Source organism: Batrachochytrium dendrobatidis, assembly GCF_000203795.2.
Source record: "Batrachochytrium dendrobatidis JAM81 unplaced genomic scaffold BATDEscaffold_15, whole genome shotgun sequence".
NCBI classification, from domain to species: Eukaryota; Fungi; Chytridiomycota; class Chytridiomycetes; order Rhizophydiales; genus Batrachochytrium; species Batrachochytrium dendrobatidis.
Window position 1 is genome coordinate 409,722 of NW_006281113.1, and position 14,860 is coordinate 424,581.

General features: G+C 39.5%; 4 protein-coding genes across 4 annotated transcripts; 2 read left to right on the forward strand and 2 right to left on the reverse strand.

The window, feature by feature from the left end:
• Positions 1-1,612: 1,612 nt before the first annotated feature.
• On the forward strand, positions 1,613-2,527 carry BATDEDRAFT_27909 (uncharacterized protein; the record flags this gene model as incomplete). The annotated part of the gene is made up of 1 exon (XM_006682127.1): positions 1,613-2,527. The coding sequence occupies one exon, from the start codon at positions 1,613-1,615 to the stop codon at positions 2,525-2,527; it is 915 nt and encodes a 304-aa protein (XP_006682190.1).
• Positions 2,528-3,323: 796 nt separating this feature from the next.
• BATDEDRAFT_1616 (uncharacterized protein) lies at positions 3,324-4,430 on the reverse strand (the record flags this gene model as incomplete). The annotated part of the gene is made up of 1 exon (XM_006682048.1): positions 3,324-4,430. A coding segment is annotated over one exon (1,107 nt), but the record flags the coding sequence as incomplete, so codon positions are not given.
• Positions 4,431-9,105: 4,675 nt separating this feature from the next.
• Positions 9,106-9,791, reverse strand: BATDEDRAFT_91986 (uncharacterized protein; the record flags this gene model as incomplete). The annotated part of the gene is made up of 2 exons (XM_006682258.1): positions 9,106-9,199; positions 9,262-9,791. 2 exons carry the CDS (start codon positions 9,789-9,791, stop codon positions 9,106-9,108), a joined length of 624 nt encoding a protein of 207 aa, XP_006682321.1.
• A 3,877-nt stretch (positions 9,792-13,668) lies between these two features.
• BATDEDRAFT_3905 (uncharacterized protein) lies at positions 13,669-14,481 on the forward strand (the record flags this gene model as incomplete). The annotated part of the gene is made up of 1 exon (XM_006682051.1): positions 13,669-14,481. A coding segment is annotated over one exon (813 nt), but the record flags the coding sequence as incomplete, so codon positions are not given.
• Positions 14,482-14,860: the final 379 nt, after the last annotated feature.

Sequence of the window (14,860 nt, forward strand, 5' to 3'; positions counted from 1 at the left end):
AACATATTGACATTCGATCGATCGGAGCAACAATCAATCACTCCAATGTGTTGTTGGATATACAAACTATAACCCACATGGTGACTGATGTTGTAACACATGTCGTAACACAATATTGAATCAATCAAACTGCAATTACACACTCCATCATATGTCGCATGTGTTGGCATGTCAAGTGTGGTGATATCGGGTCAAACCAGTCGATTGGCATAGTAATCCATCAACATTCGAGTCGGTTGATCAGCCAAATAGTTTAAATCTGCAGTAAGATTAAATCAGGATACTCGACATGTATCGAGTTGATGACGTAGCAAATATTACTGGCTGTTGTCTGATGATATATTACAGAGTTGGATTTGTAAAGTGAACACTGCTGGTAATTGAACTGCAGTATCTAGCATATTGCTTTGGATACTTTTGACTCCAAGTGCTTGATTGCGATTGCGATTGCAATTGCAGGTGCAGGTGCACTTATAAACCAAATGTGTTTTGAGCGATTCATACACTCCATTCATATCTGTTTTACCCCACTTGCTCAATATATGTGAAATGAATGCAATTATCGGTATATCAGTCACTGATCCTGTGCTACAAGCCATGTGTATATTTATTGCATGTATTACATCATATCTCATTCCGATTGCTGGGCTAGTTCATCTATTTTGGTCTCCATTTGGTATTTGATTTGATACTCCATTTGATACTCCATTTGGCATTCCATTGTTTCATTGATGCTGTAAAGTCGAAACATTGTTTTGGAGTCTGTTGAAAATGGATTCTGGATAGCATTGCCAGTCTACAGCCATCAGACACCGTTTCCTGAACCAACCTGCTCCATTATGCTTATCAATTGATTTTGATACTAGTACTATATAGTAGCATATCTACCACACCAAGTTTGGCACATGTAAAGCAAACTGATTGGCAAGACAATGACTTTGTATAACTATAAAATCATGAATGGCGAATATGCAATTCAATCTGATGCAACTTTACTTGTCGAAGCTCGAGTGATGTCCTATATGACCAATAGGATCACATCAGGACATACTCATTCAACCCTAATCCTGACCATGTTATTTCAGCAATCCCTGTGATCTGATGTGGTTTAGTAGCAAGCAGCCAATCTTGAGTTTAGGGAGGAAAATCCCTTTACAACATCACACCAAAATCAATCAGTTTATCCCAGATGCTCTGGCTATCAAGGGCCCCAATGTTTCGAGGCACAAAAAGCATATGTTGACTGATAATAGCATACTAGTCAAGTATCCGGGCGGGTCGCCCGTTATTGTACAGAGCTCAGTAGATGGTAGCCGCCCTTTAGGCAGATGCAAATCTGTGTAGACTTGTTAGACTCGAGATAAAACCAAATAGGGCGATAAAGTCCGATTCAATCGCGAGATTCATTGTAACCTTTCATATAGTTTGTGACCCACAAAACTTTCGTGTAACGACCAAAATAGCCTATTCATACAGATAGTGCTTTGACAACAAACTCCACTGTTACTCCTTGTCGAGTATAAAAACACGCAACAATCTCATTTTGAAAACTATACAGGCATTGAGATCGATACATTGGTGCTAACCAACACATTCCAAACAATACAGCATAATGAAACTTGCTCAATGGAGTATTATTCTCGGTGCTTCTAGCATGGCTCTTGCAGCCGTTTCTCCCGATAGTTCAGATGATAAATCCAACTTGCAGCGTCGTGCATTAGAATCATCAGAACAAGATGTGCACATGTTTGCTCGCTCGCCTATACCACCAGTAAATATGACACCAGAAGAAAAGGCAATTTTAAAAAGCATGGAGGAGGAGCGAGACAAACTAAAAGACGCCCTGGAAAAGGCTAAACAAAGGGAAACCGAGTTGAATCAACGCTCAAAGGATGAAGGTTTGGATCAAGCAAGTCAGTTGAGCCCAGAGCTAAGATCAGAAGTGGAGAGATTAGCACAAATGGCAATGGAGAATATCGAACTAAAAAATGCCGTGACCAAGCTTAGACAGACTGGGTCCGTACCGGAAAAATACTGGGATGATTTTATTCAGAAACATCAGTGGAGTCCAGATCTACTAGCACAAAAGGCGAGATTAGATGATATGGCACGGCAGCGGGACGCACTAAAAGACGCTCTGGATAGGGCTAAACAAAAGAAACCCAAATCGAAGAAACACAAGGGCGGCTTGGGTAAACATACAAGTGGTTCAGATCAACAACCAAGTGGTTCAGATCAACAACCAAGTAGTTCAAATCAATTATCGGACAGTTTGAGTTCGCTATATCAGATAAGCCCAGAGCTAACACAAAATATGCAAAAAGTAAAAGATCTGTCACAGGAGCGGGACAGACTTAAAGAAGCCATTGAGAAGGCTAAACAAAAGAAACCCAAATCGAAGAAACACAAGGGCGGTTTGGGTCAAACAAAGAAAACAGCACGCCCTTCAAAGCGAAGAAAGGGATTAATAGGATTTTTGAAAATACTTGGAGGAGTAGGAAAAAGAATATTCAAAAAGAAAAAGTAAAGGCATACCGAAGCTGGCAGGGTAAAGGAAAGCTCCGAGACAAGACTTGCAGCAGCTATTGCACAAATAAGAGGGAGATAAAGTGACCAAGAGATTCCAAGCCCAAATAACTACATTAATTTCAATTTCAATCCCAATAAATAATACAATGTTAGATTCGAACAAGAGTGTTGTATCTGTTTGAATAGTGATGTTTAACTGCCATGAATCAATATCGATCATTTGTAAAAATCAGCTTGTTTTTAATAAACTGTAAACCAACTTGCACTATACGAATGATAGTGTCGTGCCTGCAAGTGTAGACTGACTGCCAGATGACAGTATACTATTAGTCTATTAACACTAACCAAATAATCATTACCAATACCAATACAAACTGTTTACATTTTTACAATATACTTTCATTTAATAAATTGTAAAAGCCATTACTAAACTTGAGCATTTAGTCTTGGTCACAGCTTTTTCCAACATAGATGCAGCAAATGTCCATGCGAGTGCATCCAGAAGTAGGTTTAGGACCACGAGTAGTGGTGGCTCTTTTAGTGGTGGTAGCTCTTGCGGTAGTGGTAACCCTTTTAGTGGTGGTAGCTTTTGTCGTGGTGGTGGTAGCCTTTTCAGTGGTGGTAGCTTTTTCAGTGGTGGTGGTAGCCTTTTCAGTGGTGGTAGCCTTTTCAGTTGTGGTAGCCTTTTCAGTGGTGGTAGCCTTTTCAGTGGTGGTAGCCTTTTCAGTGGTCAAAGGTGGAGGTGAACCGCTACCACATTCTGCTGGAACAGAGAAATCGTTTGTGTAATCTGCTGCATTTACTCCCAGACCACGTTTGGCGAATCCCTTCCAAATCTCGCACTTGTTGGCCCCATTATAATAGGCTGCATCGGACGCAATAATGGCATCACGAGCATTGACCAAGCTAGGACTGCATGGCTGATGCATCAATCCACCCATCACATTCTGCATAGCAACAATGTTGCCAGCCTTGCCCTTGGCATCGTAGAGATTGGTAGAAAATCCACTCTTGGTGACCAAGTTCCAGTAAACTTCCCAAAGCATGGCTGCCCACACCTCACCAGCCTCGTGCAGCTCTGTGCGGGTTTTAAGGTCGCCATATGTCAAAGGGTTGATTTTCATGTCCGTAGTGTAAGGATGCGAGCGAATACCTTCGGGTTTATTAATAACATACGCTCCAAGGATAACTGGCGTATCGGCTTTGTCGGATTCTTTGGCAGTCACGATCATGGCAAATATGTCGGACCAACCTTCGCTCATACCTCTAGTTTCATGGCCCGACATGCACAAAGGCGCCAAAGATCCACCTGTCAAACGAGTCGAAACACCATGACCATATTCGTGCAAAGGAACTTGATTGTCCAAACCACCACTGCGGTTAGGCTTGACGCGGGTAAATCGGAACATTTTCATTTTACCAGGCTGGCCATCAGAAGGTGTCAGGAATACAGCATCGTTGACACTCGACGAGTCCAGAATGCTAATACTGATAGCATCACCGCCTTTACCGCCCTTTTCAAAGTTGTCATTTTGGAAATTACCTGCAGCCTCGGTGAAACCATACTGGTATGTGATATCGTGCATCAGGTTGCCAATATAAAACAAATTTACAGCAGCTGCCTGCATGTTGTCTGGATCGTTGGGATCAGCTTCTGGATTGAATTTAGTGTCAAACACACCATCAATGCCGGTTCCTGGAGCTGGCGGTGATTTTGTAAAGTCGACAGCATTAACGTTGTTACCCTGAGTGGCAGTTCCGTTTGTCCATCCGTTGGGCGACGATGGTTTGTATTCTGGATCTTTGATGTCTGAAAACCCACCGTCATTGGGATTGAAACCAGGAACTTGGATAGCCTTGTATGTTGCACGATGGGCGAAATCAACAGCCTGGATCAGTTTGCCTAGTATCAATCCATTTACATTCAGATTAGTGCTGATTCCACAAAAATCAATACCTGAACCCAAAATACCATACCAGTGTTAGCATCGGCCCAGACTTGGATCCAAGAATTAACATCCTTGTCGCGAAGCTGAAATTTGTAAGCATACACAAGCGTGCCATCTCCTTGTTGAACATACTCCAATTCGTAATCAAACTCGGTATGAACGAGCAAGCCCTTGGCCTTGGACACAATATCAGCAACCTGCTCAAACGTCAGTTTGGTTTTGGGTTCCGCAATTGAAAGCTCACTTTTGGCAAAATGGCTTTCAGTACCAAACGAAGCAGAGTACGAGACAATCTGGCCGTCCTGGATATGGACTGCGGCTTGGTGATTGGCTACACGTGCATTATTAACCATGTGTGCACCATATATGTGTGTTACACCTGCGCCGTCTGTGAAATTATTGTAAACCTTGAACTCGTTAGGTGTGAGATTGAGTTTGTCACAGAGATACGCAACACCAGTTTTGACTGGATCAGCACTGGACGAAGCCATGAGGCTGGATGAGTGATCATAAGGAATCTGCTGGTAAGTGGATTTGGGAAAGTAGAATGGAAGATCGTCAACGGCATCTTGTGTGGACGGAATGGTTGGGACTGCAAAAACTGCAGGGGTGGCAAGAGCAAGAACAAGAGCAACAGTAGAAACAAACATTTTAAAGTGTCTTCGATATTTATAGTGTATATGTAGCAAGTACAGGATCAAATTGTTACAACAATATGGGTCAATGAAATTGGCTGCATACCATTTCACGTTGTTTTATATTTTGAATCATACATTTTACAGTGTCGAGTTTACTAGATATACATGTGCTAATCAAGAAACATGAATATCAAATGCACGTGTGGATATATCACGTATCCAAATTATGCATGTGAAGCGGGTTCATTATTGCATTGCTTTTGATTAGAATAGTTGTGCAAATGACAAGTTTGATATGCACTACTATATAGTGTAGCATTAATACCCGTCTCCAACTGTAAATTAACCAAGCTCGAGATAATTAATGCAAAATGCATGTCATTGGAATGCGCTGTATCATGTGCAGCTTGTATATACTCCAAACTCGTGCATTGCAATTCAAATGCCAAATTCAAACTGACAAGACTGGACTGTTGGTATTCGTTAACGAGCTACCATAACATCGAATTTGAGTGTTTAACATGTACATGAAGCGTCCGTTTCACATCACCGACAGGTTTAGTTTGTATTGACTGTACGCATATCCTGCATGTGTTCAAAGACTTGTTGGAGCATGGATCGACTCTGAATACTCAAAAGTGGGCATATTATCGGTAATATAAGTTGCTTGAACTGATGGCATGCATGTTTATATACCAAGTTTGTCATATCACTATACCATTTGTGATCATGAATGGTTGCAGTTTCATCCACATCACACTGATTCAATCATGTGGTAAATGGAATGACTGAAGTACGTTTTTCATTTGAAGATTGAAATGGCCAGATTTGAGTTGATAAGCAAAAGCAGTGTAATAAGCAAACGTGTTGATTGGTCACCACTGTAATCAATTTGTAGATCGGATAAATGTGCGGCTAATTATGGGTGATGAGATAATACGGTAAATGAAAAAGGATATTATTGAGCAAGCAAATCTCGAATCACAAGCAATCTCAACAAAACATTAACTGGCAATGCATCAATTGCTTGATTCCAGATATGAGCTGTATAATTGAAATGGTCAATACCAGTCCAATCTTGGGTTATTCAAAATATTGCAGTCATGACAATGGTCAGTCAAACAGATTGGATCATTACAAGATGGTGTTGCATTGCTGATGCAAAAGCAGCAGTCGATGATGTGAGTAAAAAACCAAGTAGGTAGAATGTGGGCTCACTTGCAAGTGTGACTGCACGCTCATGTATAAATGAACAGTACCATGCATACAGTGGATACGACAGCTGCCAATGAATGGGATTATGCTGTGTTACAGTTGATCATGTTGATATGAAATGGTTGATTGCGATCGTTGCTCGAATTGTTGGTGTATTGTACAATTTTGCGGTTACAAGATCAATGACCACATGTATTGTGATGTAATGCCAGGTATACCATGGTTGAATCTGTTATGCTGGAATTTGGGTACTAATCACATGATATAGAAACAACAGAGTTGCCAAGACCAATCAATGTGCAAGTGAATGGTTGTTGAATGGAAAAATGTCAGATTAGTGTTTGCAAGACTAATGAAATGTGGACCATTGTAATACTTGCTGTAGTATACCATGTTGCACTGTTGATATCGCAGATCCAGTATCGACATGATCGTCTAAATATACAGTATTGATTGTCAAATACTGCAGAGTATCGTGCAGTATCATGAAATATCATGTAATGAATGTCAGTCTATTGATACTCGTGTATCAAACAATTACGATTGATTGTGCATGTGTCGTTGTTTTGTCACGACGTTGTATCATATCGACTGGAATGCATATCAATCGCGACACTGGACTCGATAATATTACGAGTTTAAACTATAAACTGATATGACATGATACATACATCGACTCCATCTGCATTAAATCTCATTGTGTAGTATTTCCTAATATCACCACCCAATTCAACAGGTGATCGTTTTGACAGCCTATTGTTTGATTGACTCGCACTTTCAAAAGGTGAATCTAATGCAAGTCGAACTGCAGCAACCGCTTGTAACGCAAGTATAACGCATTCTAGAGTAATCAGCATTGTATCGAGTATTGTAATGAAAATGGGTTGAGTCTGGTACATGACTGCCGTTTTATAATGACGGCAGCTTCAAGGGTGACAATCGGCAACTTTCAAATGGATATTTAGAAAAAACGCCAAATGCATCATATGGGGTTGACAAACCCAGAAACACACCGTAGGGTGAATCAATATACAAGCATCGCTGTTAGTGTATAATCGACCTCGGTAGTATGCTGCATTAACATTTTCAACTGCGGTCATGCATCCAGTGATCAGATAGTGTCAGATCATTACCCTGATCATGGATAGTTATCATCGCATATACAATCCATTACTACAATATATACTGTCACTGTATACCAAATATTTGACTGATTGTTCAATTGGTCATGTTTTGGATCACTCGGACACAACAGCATCAAACAGCCTGTTGCAGTATTTCAAACCATGACTTTTCCGTTGGTATGACTGCACGATCATTTTAGGTTAATCTAGACTGTATACATCAAACACTGCTGATTGTATCACAACATGATCAACATCAAACTCGGCAAACTATTATCGATACACTGAATGAGTGACATTGTACTATAATTGAATTGGAGATTGGCAGGTCGTTCAACAAACTGGCCGTGTCAACAGGTCAGATTGTCATCGTGGTAAATGAACCACAATGGATGATCATGCCATTCAAATCAACACACAATATACTGATATATGCAAAACAACACCACCAATACAATACAATTCAAACCCAATCACAAACGTGGTGTTGAATCCAATGCATGCGAGTACTTTTTAAACACATGATACACACTGATGGTGATGGTTGCTGACAGTCACATTGCAGTGTACATGTCCAATAGTGTCCACTGTCATGTCGATTGTTGCTATCCGTGATATCCAACTAGATCACAATCAATGTTGCTTCAAAATATAACACAGTAAACTAGCCACGAGTATCCAAGAGTATATCAATTGATGTGATCCAACAAAACAGCATAGTATTGACTGTTTTGTTAAAGTGCATTCAATCAAGACACTCCAGTATCTCGAGTAGAAATATCAGATCTGTTCACCTTTGTGCTGAATCCACAACAAATCGCACAGATTACAAGCAAAGTTTGAACAAGTCGAAATGGCTCAAATTTACAGCTGAAACCAAAATGGTATACAATCGCATTCATGTAGAGTTGAACACTATCTTGCAGTAATTGACTGTTGATTTGGAATAAACAATGTTGAATATTGGTTGTAGTTTTGTACTTGACATTGACGGTTGACTCAATATACATTATGAATTATTTTAAGCAGTGTCAGTGATATGATGCACACAAACTATGATTTGAACTGAAATAGTCCTGAATCAGCGTTTGTTGTTTCTGTTGTATTCTGAATCACAGATACGATTGCAATCTAGTTCAACAACAATGATGACACATGCCAGTAATGCAACTGTTGTTTGTATGTCAACCAGTCCATGACACTGACTGTTTATCACACACCAACACTGTTATTTAGCAGTCCATTTGACGTCAATACGGTACCACCAATACCATGCTGCATATATTACATTGCAAACTGACATAAAACAACACTAATTGACCAATATCAAACCAGTTGATGTTGCAATCTACATCCGACTTTGAACAAATGTATTGCTCCGTTTGTTGTACAATACACGACATGATCAGTTTGTGGTATCATGCAACTGACAAGTGATTGCAAGTCCAACTGATAGTTACAATCAACACTGGTTGTTATCAAGTCATTAATGTATATGTAATAAACCGTGTCAATGTATCAATCAACAACCCAGTAACTATTGATGTAATACCCAACACAGTATGCAACCAATAATATGGCTGTTGACCCATTCACAATACTCGACAAATATCAACACACCAGAAAGTTTAAATTTATTCAAAATCAAATTCATCGATGCATCATCAATCCTAATCCTAATTCGGGTTTCCAAATTCCAAACCATGCTTTTTCATAAACCTTTTCAGCTTTAGCTTCGTATATTCTACATGTTTCGTTGCTATAATATACTCTTTTTTATATTTTCTTTCAGCTTCTGAGCTGTACCTTGATCCATATATCACTTCCCCTCTTGATAACGCTACCTTTTGTTTGAATCTATTGATTACATAGCTATTATAGGCTTGGCGTTTTTTCCTTTGTATTATTTCGGCTTCTTCAATTCCACTCTTTAGTTTATCAAGCATCCAAAGCTTTGTGCCAGGTTGAATATCTTGATTTGAACCAGTATTTTCCGACTTTTCTTTGTTGATTGGCCGTTTCCAGCTTTTGTTGGAAGTGTTCGGGTTAGTTTCATCCATTGGTTGTTGGTCTTTTTCGGCAGTGTTTGAATTAATTTGATCAATTAGGCTTTTCCATTCTTTGGGAATATTTGGATCGGGTTTATCAATTAGGTATTGCCAGTATTGTTCGGAAATGTTTAAATCAAGTTCATTAGTTGGTTGCTGTTGGTCTTTGTTGGAAGTGCTTGAACCAGCTACATCTATTAGTTGTTGGTCTTGGTTTGAAGTGCCTGAATTAAGTGTATCCAATAGCTGCTTCCAGTCTTCAGGAGTGCTTAACCTGATTTCGTTCATTAGAATTCTCGAGTATTCGTCGAGAACACTTGGATCAACTAAATTTACTGGGACTTTCCAGTATTTGCTGAGAACTCTTGGATCAACTACATTCATTGGTTGTTGTTGGCTTTGGTCAGAAGTGTTTGGACTGGGTTCATTGGTTGGGTCAGACACTTGACTGGAAGTTTCTGATGCCTGTGGTGAGCCATCGCTATCAGCCGGGATCAATATTGCATTAGCGGTTGCTGCTGCGCTCAGTACAAATAAAATGTCGATGAATTTCATCAGATCGATAGATGAGTTTAAACAATTAGTGGAAAAACAGAGTGTTGAAACTGATGTTGATTATAAAACTGAACGTACTCCAAAGTATTTGTATTTTTTGTATAGCAAGCCAACCCAACCCTTTTAGGTTAACCAACTATACAGGGTTACTTGATTGCTTGTAGTGGTTTACTATCAAGCTAAACAGTGTGGTGCTCCCTAATCATAATATTATATTGATCAATTTGCTATTCATGTCAATTTGATTATGCTTTTGCGACCCTTTTATTGGATGTCTTGAAAACGCACCCTTCAGGAGTGTTGTGTAGCCTTGTAAACGCTCCCTTTTACAACCGTATTCATGTAGAGTGGATTACTTGTATTCATGTTGTAGCGACTTTGTTTCGCTTCAGAATACACAATGGTTATATATTTGTTACTACGCATTGACCGTTTCTTTAATGAAAATCATAAGATACACAACCCTAACTCTGACACTGTTATTTAGTGATCCATTTATGTCAATACGACTGCAAGTTGTCGTTATATGACGTATTCTGGACATGGTTTTGATATTGCACATCCAGTTCCATCACATTGTTGCTGACCCATGATTGTAACACTGTATGTCACCATAATCATGAACATGGACATGAACATGTGGTTTCATGTATAATATTACAACCACGCATGTCGTTGGTCGAATCATCACTACTAGTGTATACTACACTACACTACACTACATTACATGTATGTTGGCATGCGGTGCACCAAGTTGGTTGCATTGCTACAATGTGGCATGCTCCAACCTGTTTAAATGACTGTTGTGCAACACATTGATATGGTACACATGTGATATTGGTGTTGCATGTGTCAATACGACATGCCAAGCAATATCATATCGACACAATACACACATGCATGTCAGCATCATCAATGTGTACAACTATGCAATATACAATCAACTGTATTGTATTGTATTGTAAATACAAGTGTCAATGCACAATATGATATCATGCCAACCAAAACTGGAATAATCAGATACAATATTAAACGGCGATTGTATTGTATTTTATTCAAACAAAAATACAACATATTCGGTTGAAACCAATACAGATTAGCAATCAAATCAATCAGATGAATCTTCATGTTTGGGTTGACCCTATTCATCACACATATCACTGTGTACCACACGAAACTCTGTGTACACCGAACGTCGTTTGATCAGTTTGAGTGCGTTGAGCTATATGCGTATCAATCATATCGGGTGTAGACTACCATCATCTTGACACAATGTTCATGATCCATGGACCCATTATCACAATCATGACATCAATCAGCCGACCGTGTAATTGTGTCATTGTATGATTAGCGGTCAAACCATATACTAACCACTTGCCAACATCTACACATGAATTATTGTGCTGTTGGACATTACACACGATGGATAGCACGAGTGTTGTATCTGACTGATCTGATTGACATTACATGTATGAATACAATCACATTTGGGTTTGACAACATCGGAATGTTGATGTTCAAGTTGAATACTCGGTATTGGAATCCAGACATTTAGTTTGATGAACCATATCATGATCGCATAGTTCAGTCACGATCCAATTTACATGAACAGTCGAGTTGTGTAGTTTGGGTTCAGCTCGACACATTTTTATTGTCAATCTCGAACAGAACATCAAAAGTGAATCAAGGTCAACTGGAACAATCAACAGATTGGATTAAGTATGTGTAGTCACACTGGATTGCATATACTGACCACAGTAAACAACTCGAGTGTCATTTTGCTGGATCCAAGCAAGTTGTCATTCAACAAGTAGGTCTTGCATTGCATTTATGTTGTCAAGTATGATTGGATGTTGAATGGTCATTGTAACCAATTGGTGTTATTGTTATCAATGTCAAAGTGTAAACTGATGTCCATGTTAATGTATATGATAGTGTCTAATGTTGGTTGAACTGCAGACTATGCACTCAAATATGGTTGATTGATTGTGTAATGTTGTACAAACAACTGGTAAATCAAGCTGTCAAACACAGACCAAGTATGACGATGGAATGTCGGTCATTCATGTATTGGATGGTCAACGTATTTTACAGACATCATTACTTGTTGATCATGTCATGACCAATATTGATTGTGTAGTTCAGAATTTACAATGATTGCGAGTATGGTATACAGTGATGATCGGTTCAAAGTATCACATCGATTAAACAACCAACTTGCACAATGCATGCAATCACCAAACCATCAAGTCAAAATGACAGCAAACCATGATTGACATTCAACTCATCTGGTGTCGATATGTATGTAGGCGATATACACAGTTGCTCAATCATGAGTATAACTGCAGCGTCGAGTTTATAGTTGATATGGTTACGAGTTCGATCAACAAGTGTCCACATTGTCGACTGGCCTATTATCGACCGTTTGCAGTGATATTGATGATGAAAATGTATGTTTACAACAATACAGTATTGAATCAGTTTGGATAGCGTGTCGAGTTTTGTTTTGTTGATTGTATACTTGACATTGGACTAAGAGCATGCATGATCTGGATAGCTGGAACAATTGTATCCAATATGCGGGAGTTTCCTGTATCGCTTGTACGATCGTTGGTTTTTGAGCAATTGACAATATCGATGTGTGATGCTGGTATGGGGAATATTTGTACATATGTTTGATCATGTCAGCGACATGATTGAGAAATCTAAAAACAAGGCCGAGATGATCAAGGTGTTTCAAGATTATGAAATTGTAAAGCAACTCATCACTATTTATTCACGCAGATATCTATGTTTGCATGATTATGATAGTGGTATTGTAAAACTACTCAAAACACTTGTTGATTTTGCCGACAATCATTCCGACAGTTCAATACGTACCGAGTTGGATCAAGGCAGGATATTTGAAAATCTAATGGCTGTTGTACAATCGGATGATACTGATCACAGAGACAAGAGGGTTGCTGCCCAGATCATTGAAACGTGTTTCCAGCACCTGGTTCACGTTGCTAGTTCAAGTATTCAGCTATACAAGGACAATGCCAAAATTGATATGAGTTCTGGAATGGCCGGATATACACATGGACAGGCACGCACACTTGTCGAAATGCAGTATATCCAGTATCTGCAATCTATACTTTGCAAACCCATGTGGTGGATCGATATCACAAACCAGCATATTGTGGAGCAATGGAGGGCCGACTCATTCGTTCAGAATATATCACCATCAACATTTAATCTTGCATTGGAACAACTCGGGGTTTTTGTCAAACAGCTTGTTTGTAGTGGCAGTGATGGATTGGGCACAATTGTACCAGGACCTGTTGAACTGACGTATATACTGGACAATGGCATACCTGACAATGTATACACGCGATTGATGACAAATGTATCGGATATTGAACATGAATCAAATCACAACACTGGTCAAATGGTGCACAATCTGATTGATGCATCAATGTACAGTGTTGTATATGGACAAACGATGATTGCACCACTGAGTATACGACTCAAATACACCACAATGGTACCATGCGATATATTGTCATCGACTCAACTTGTTTCAAGTGTGCCCATCATTGACGGCGATTTCGAGTTTATATCACGCAAGTTCCAATGTCTTCCGAGTGAATTCCGTGTCGAACAGGATGGCAGTGTGACCATCAACTCATACATCAACAATCTGAATCCGATATGGCATCGAGACATGTACAAATGCATTGCCAAAATATTCAAATGTTTTGTCCCAATGTTTGAAAGTCTGATCAGAACGATGGATCCAATGTTCAAGTATATTGATATTCACAATGGCACAAAGGGATCTGAACCACCAAACCAATCAAGTCGTGGTGGTATGGAATCAGACACTCGAGTCACTCGTCCCGTGTATGTACCAACACTTCCGGAACATTTTGAACCCAGTTATGAATCAGCAAAGCCAGTATCACTGCGTGGTCGTAATTTACAAGTCATTGTCAAACTCACCAACATTCAACTGACACCATCCAAACCTAAATACGACAAGGGAAACTGGCACATTGAAGGTCCAATTAACGAATCGATTGCTGCAATTGGACTGTATTACTACGACGTAGAAAATATCACCACACCCAAACTCGATTTCCGCGCGGCTGTTAATCGTTTTGATGAAAGAGCATCTGATATGTATTGGAAAGATGTGTATGGCATTGATCAAGAATCACCGCATAATCAGTATATAGGATCGCTTGAGTTACCAAATGGTCGATGTGCAGTTTATCCCAATCGATACCAACACAAAGAACAATCATTTGAACTTGCAGATCCAACTCAACCAGGACACTGCAAGATTCTGACATTTTTTGTAGTGAATCCAGTCTGTCGGATTGTTTCGACTGCGCATGTGGCTCCACAACAACCACAATGGTACAACTCGAGTCTTGACAAGACACCCATACTGCCTGAACTGTGGAATGATATCACGCAGTATATTCAAGGTGTTCAATCACCAGCTGGAGCCAAACACTATCGAGATGAATTGACAACTGACCGAGCTCAAATCACAGCAGCATACAACAAATACATGTACGAGCGGGTGTATAATCTTGGTTTATTGTGAGGTTGTGATTTTACAACAATGAGTTGTAATAGTTTGATATGAACATGATGACTCGGACTCTATTCAGTCGGATCAACTCGACTACAATTGGTCGTGTATATTATGATTGACACGACCAATTGTAGTTGAACTCGAATACAGATTGACTGTTGAATCACAATGCGTGGTATCAGCAACATGATGTGCTATATAGTGGAATGTATAC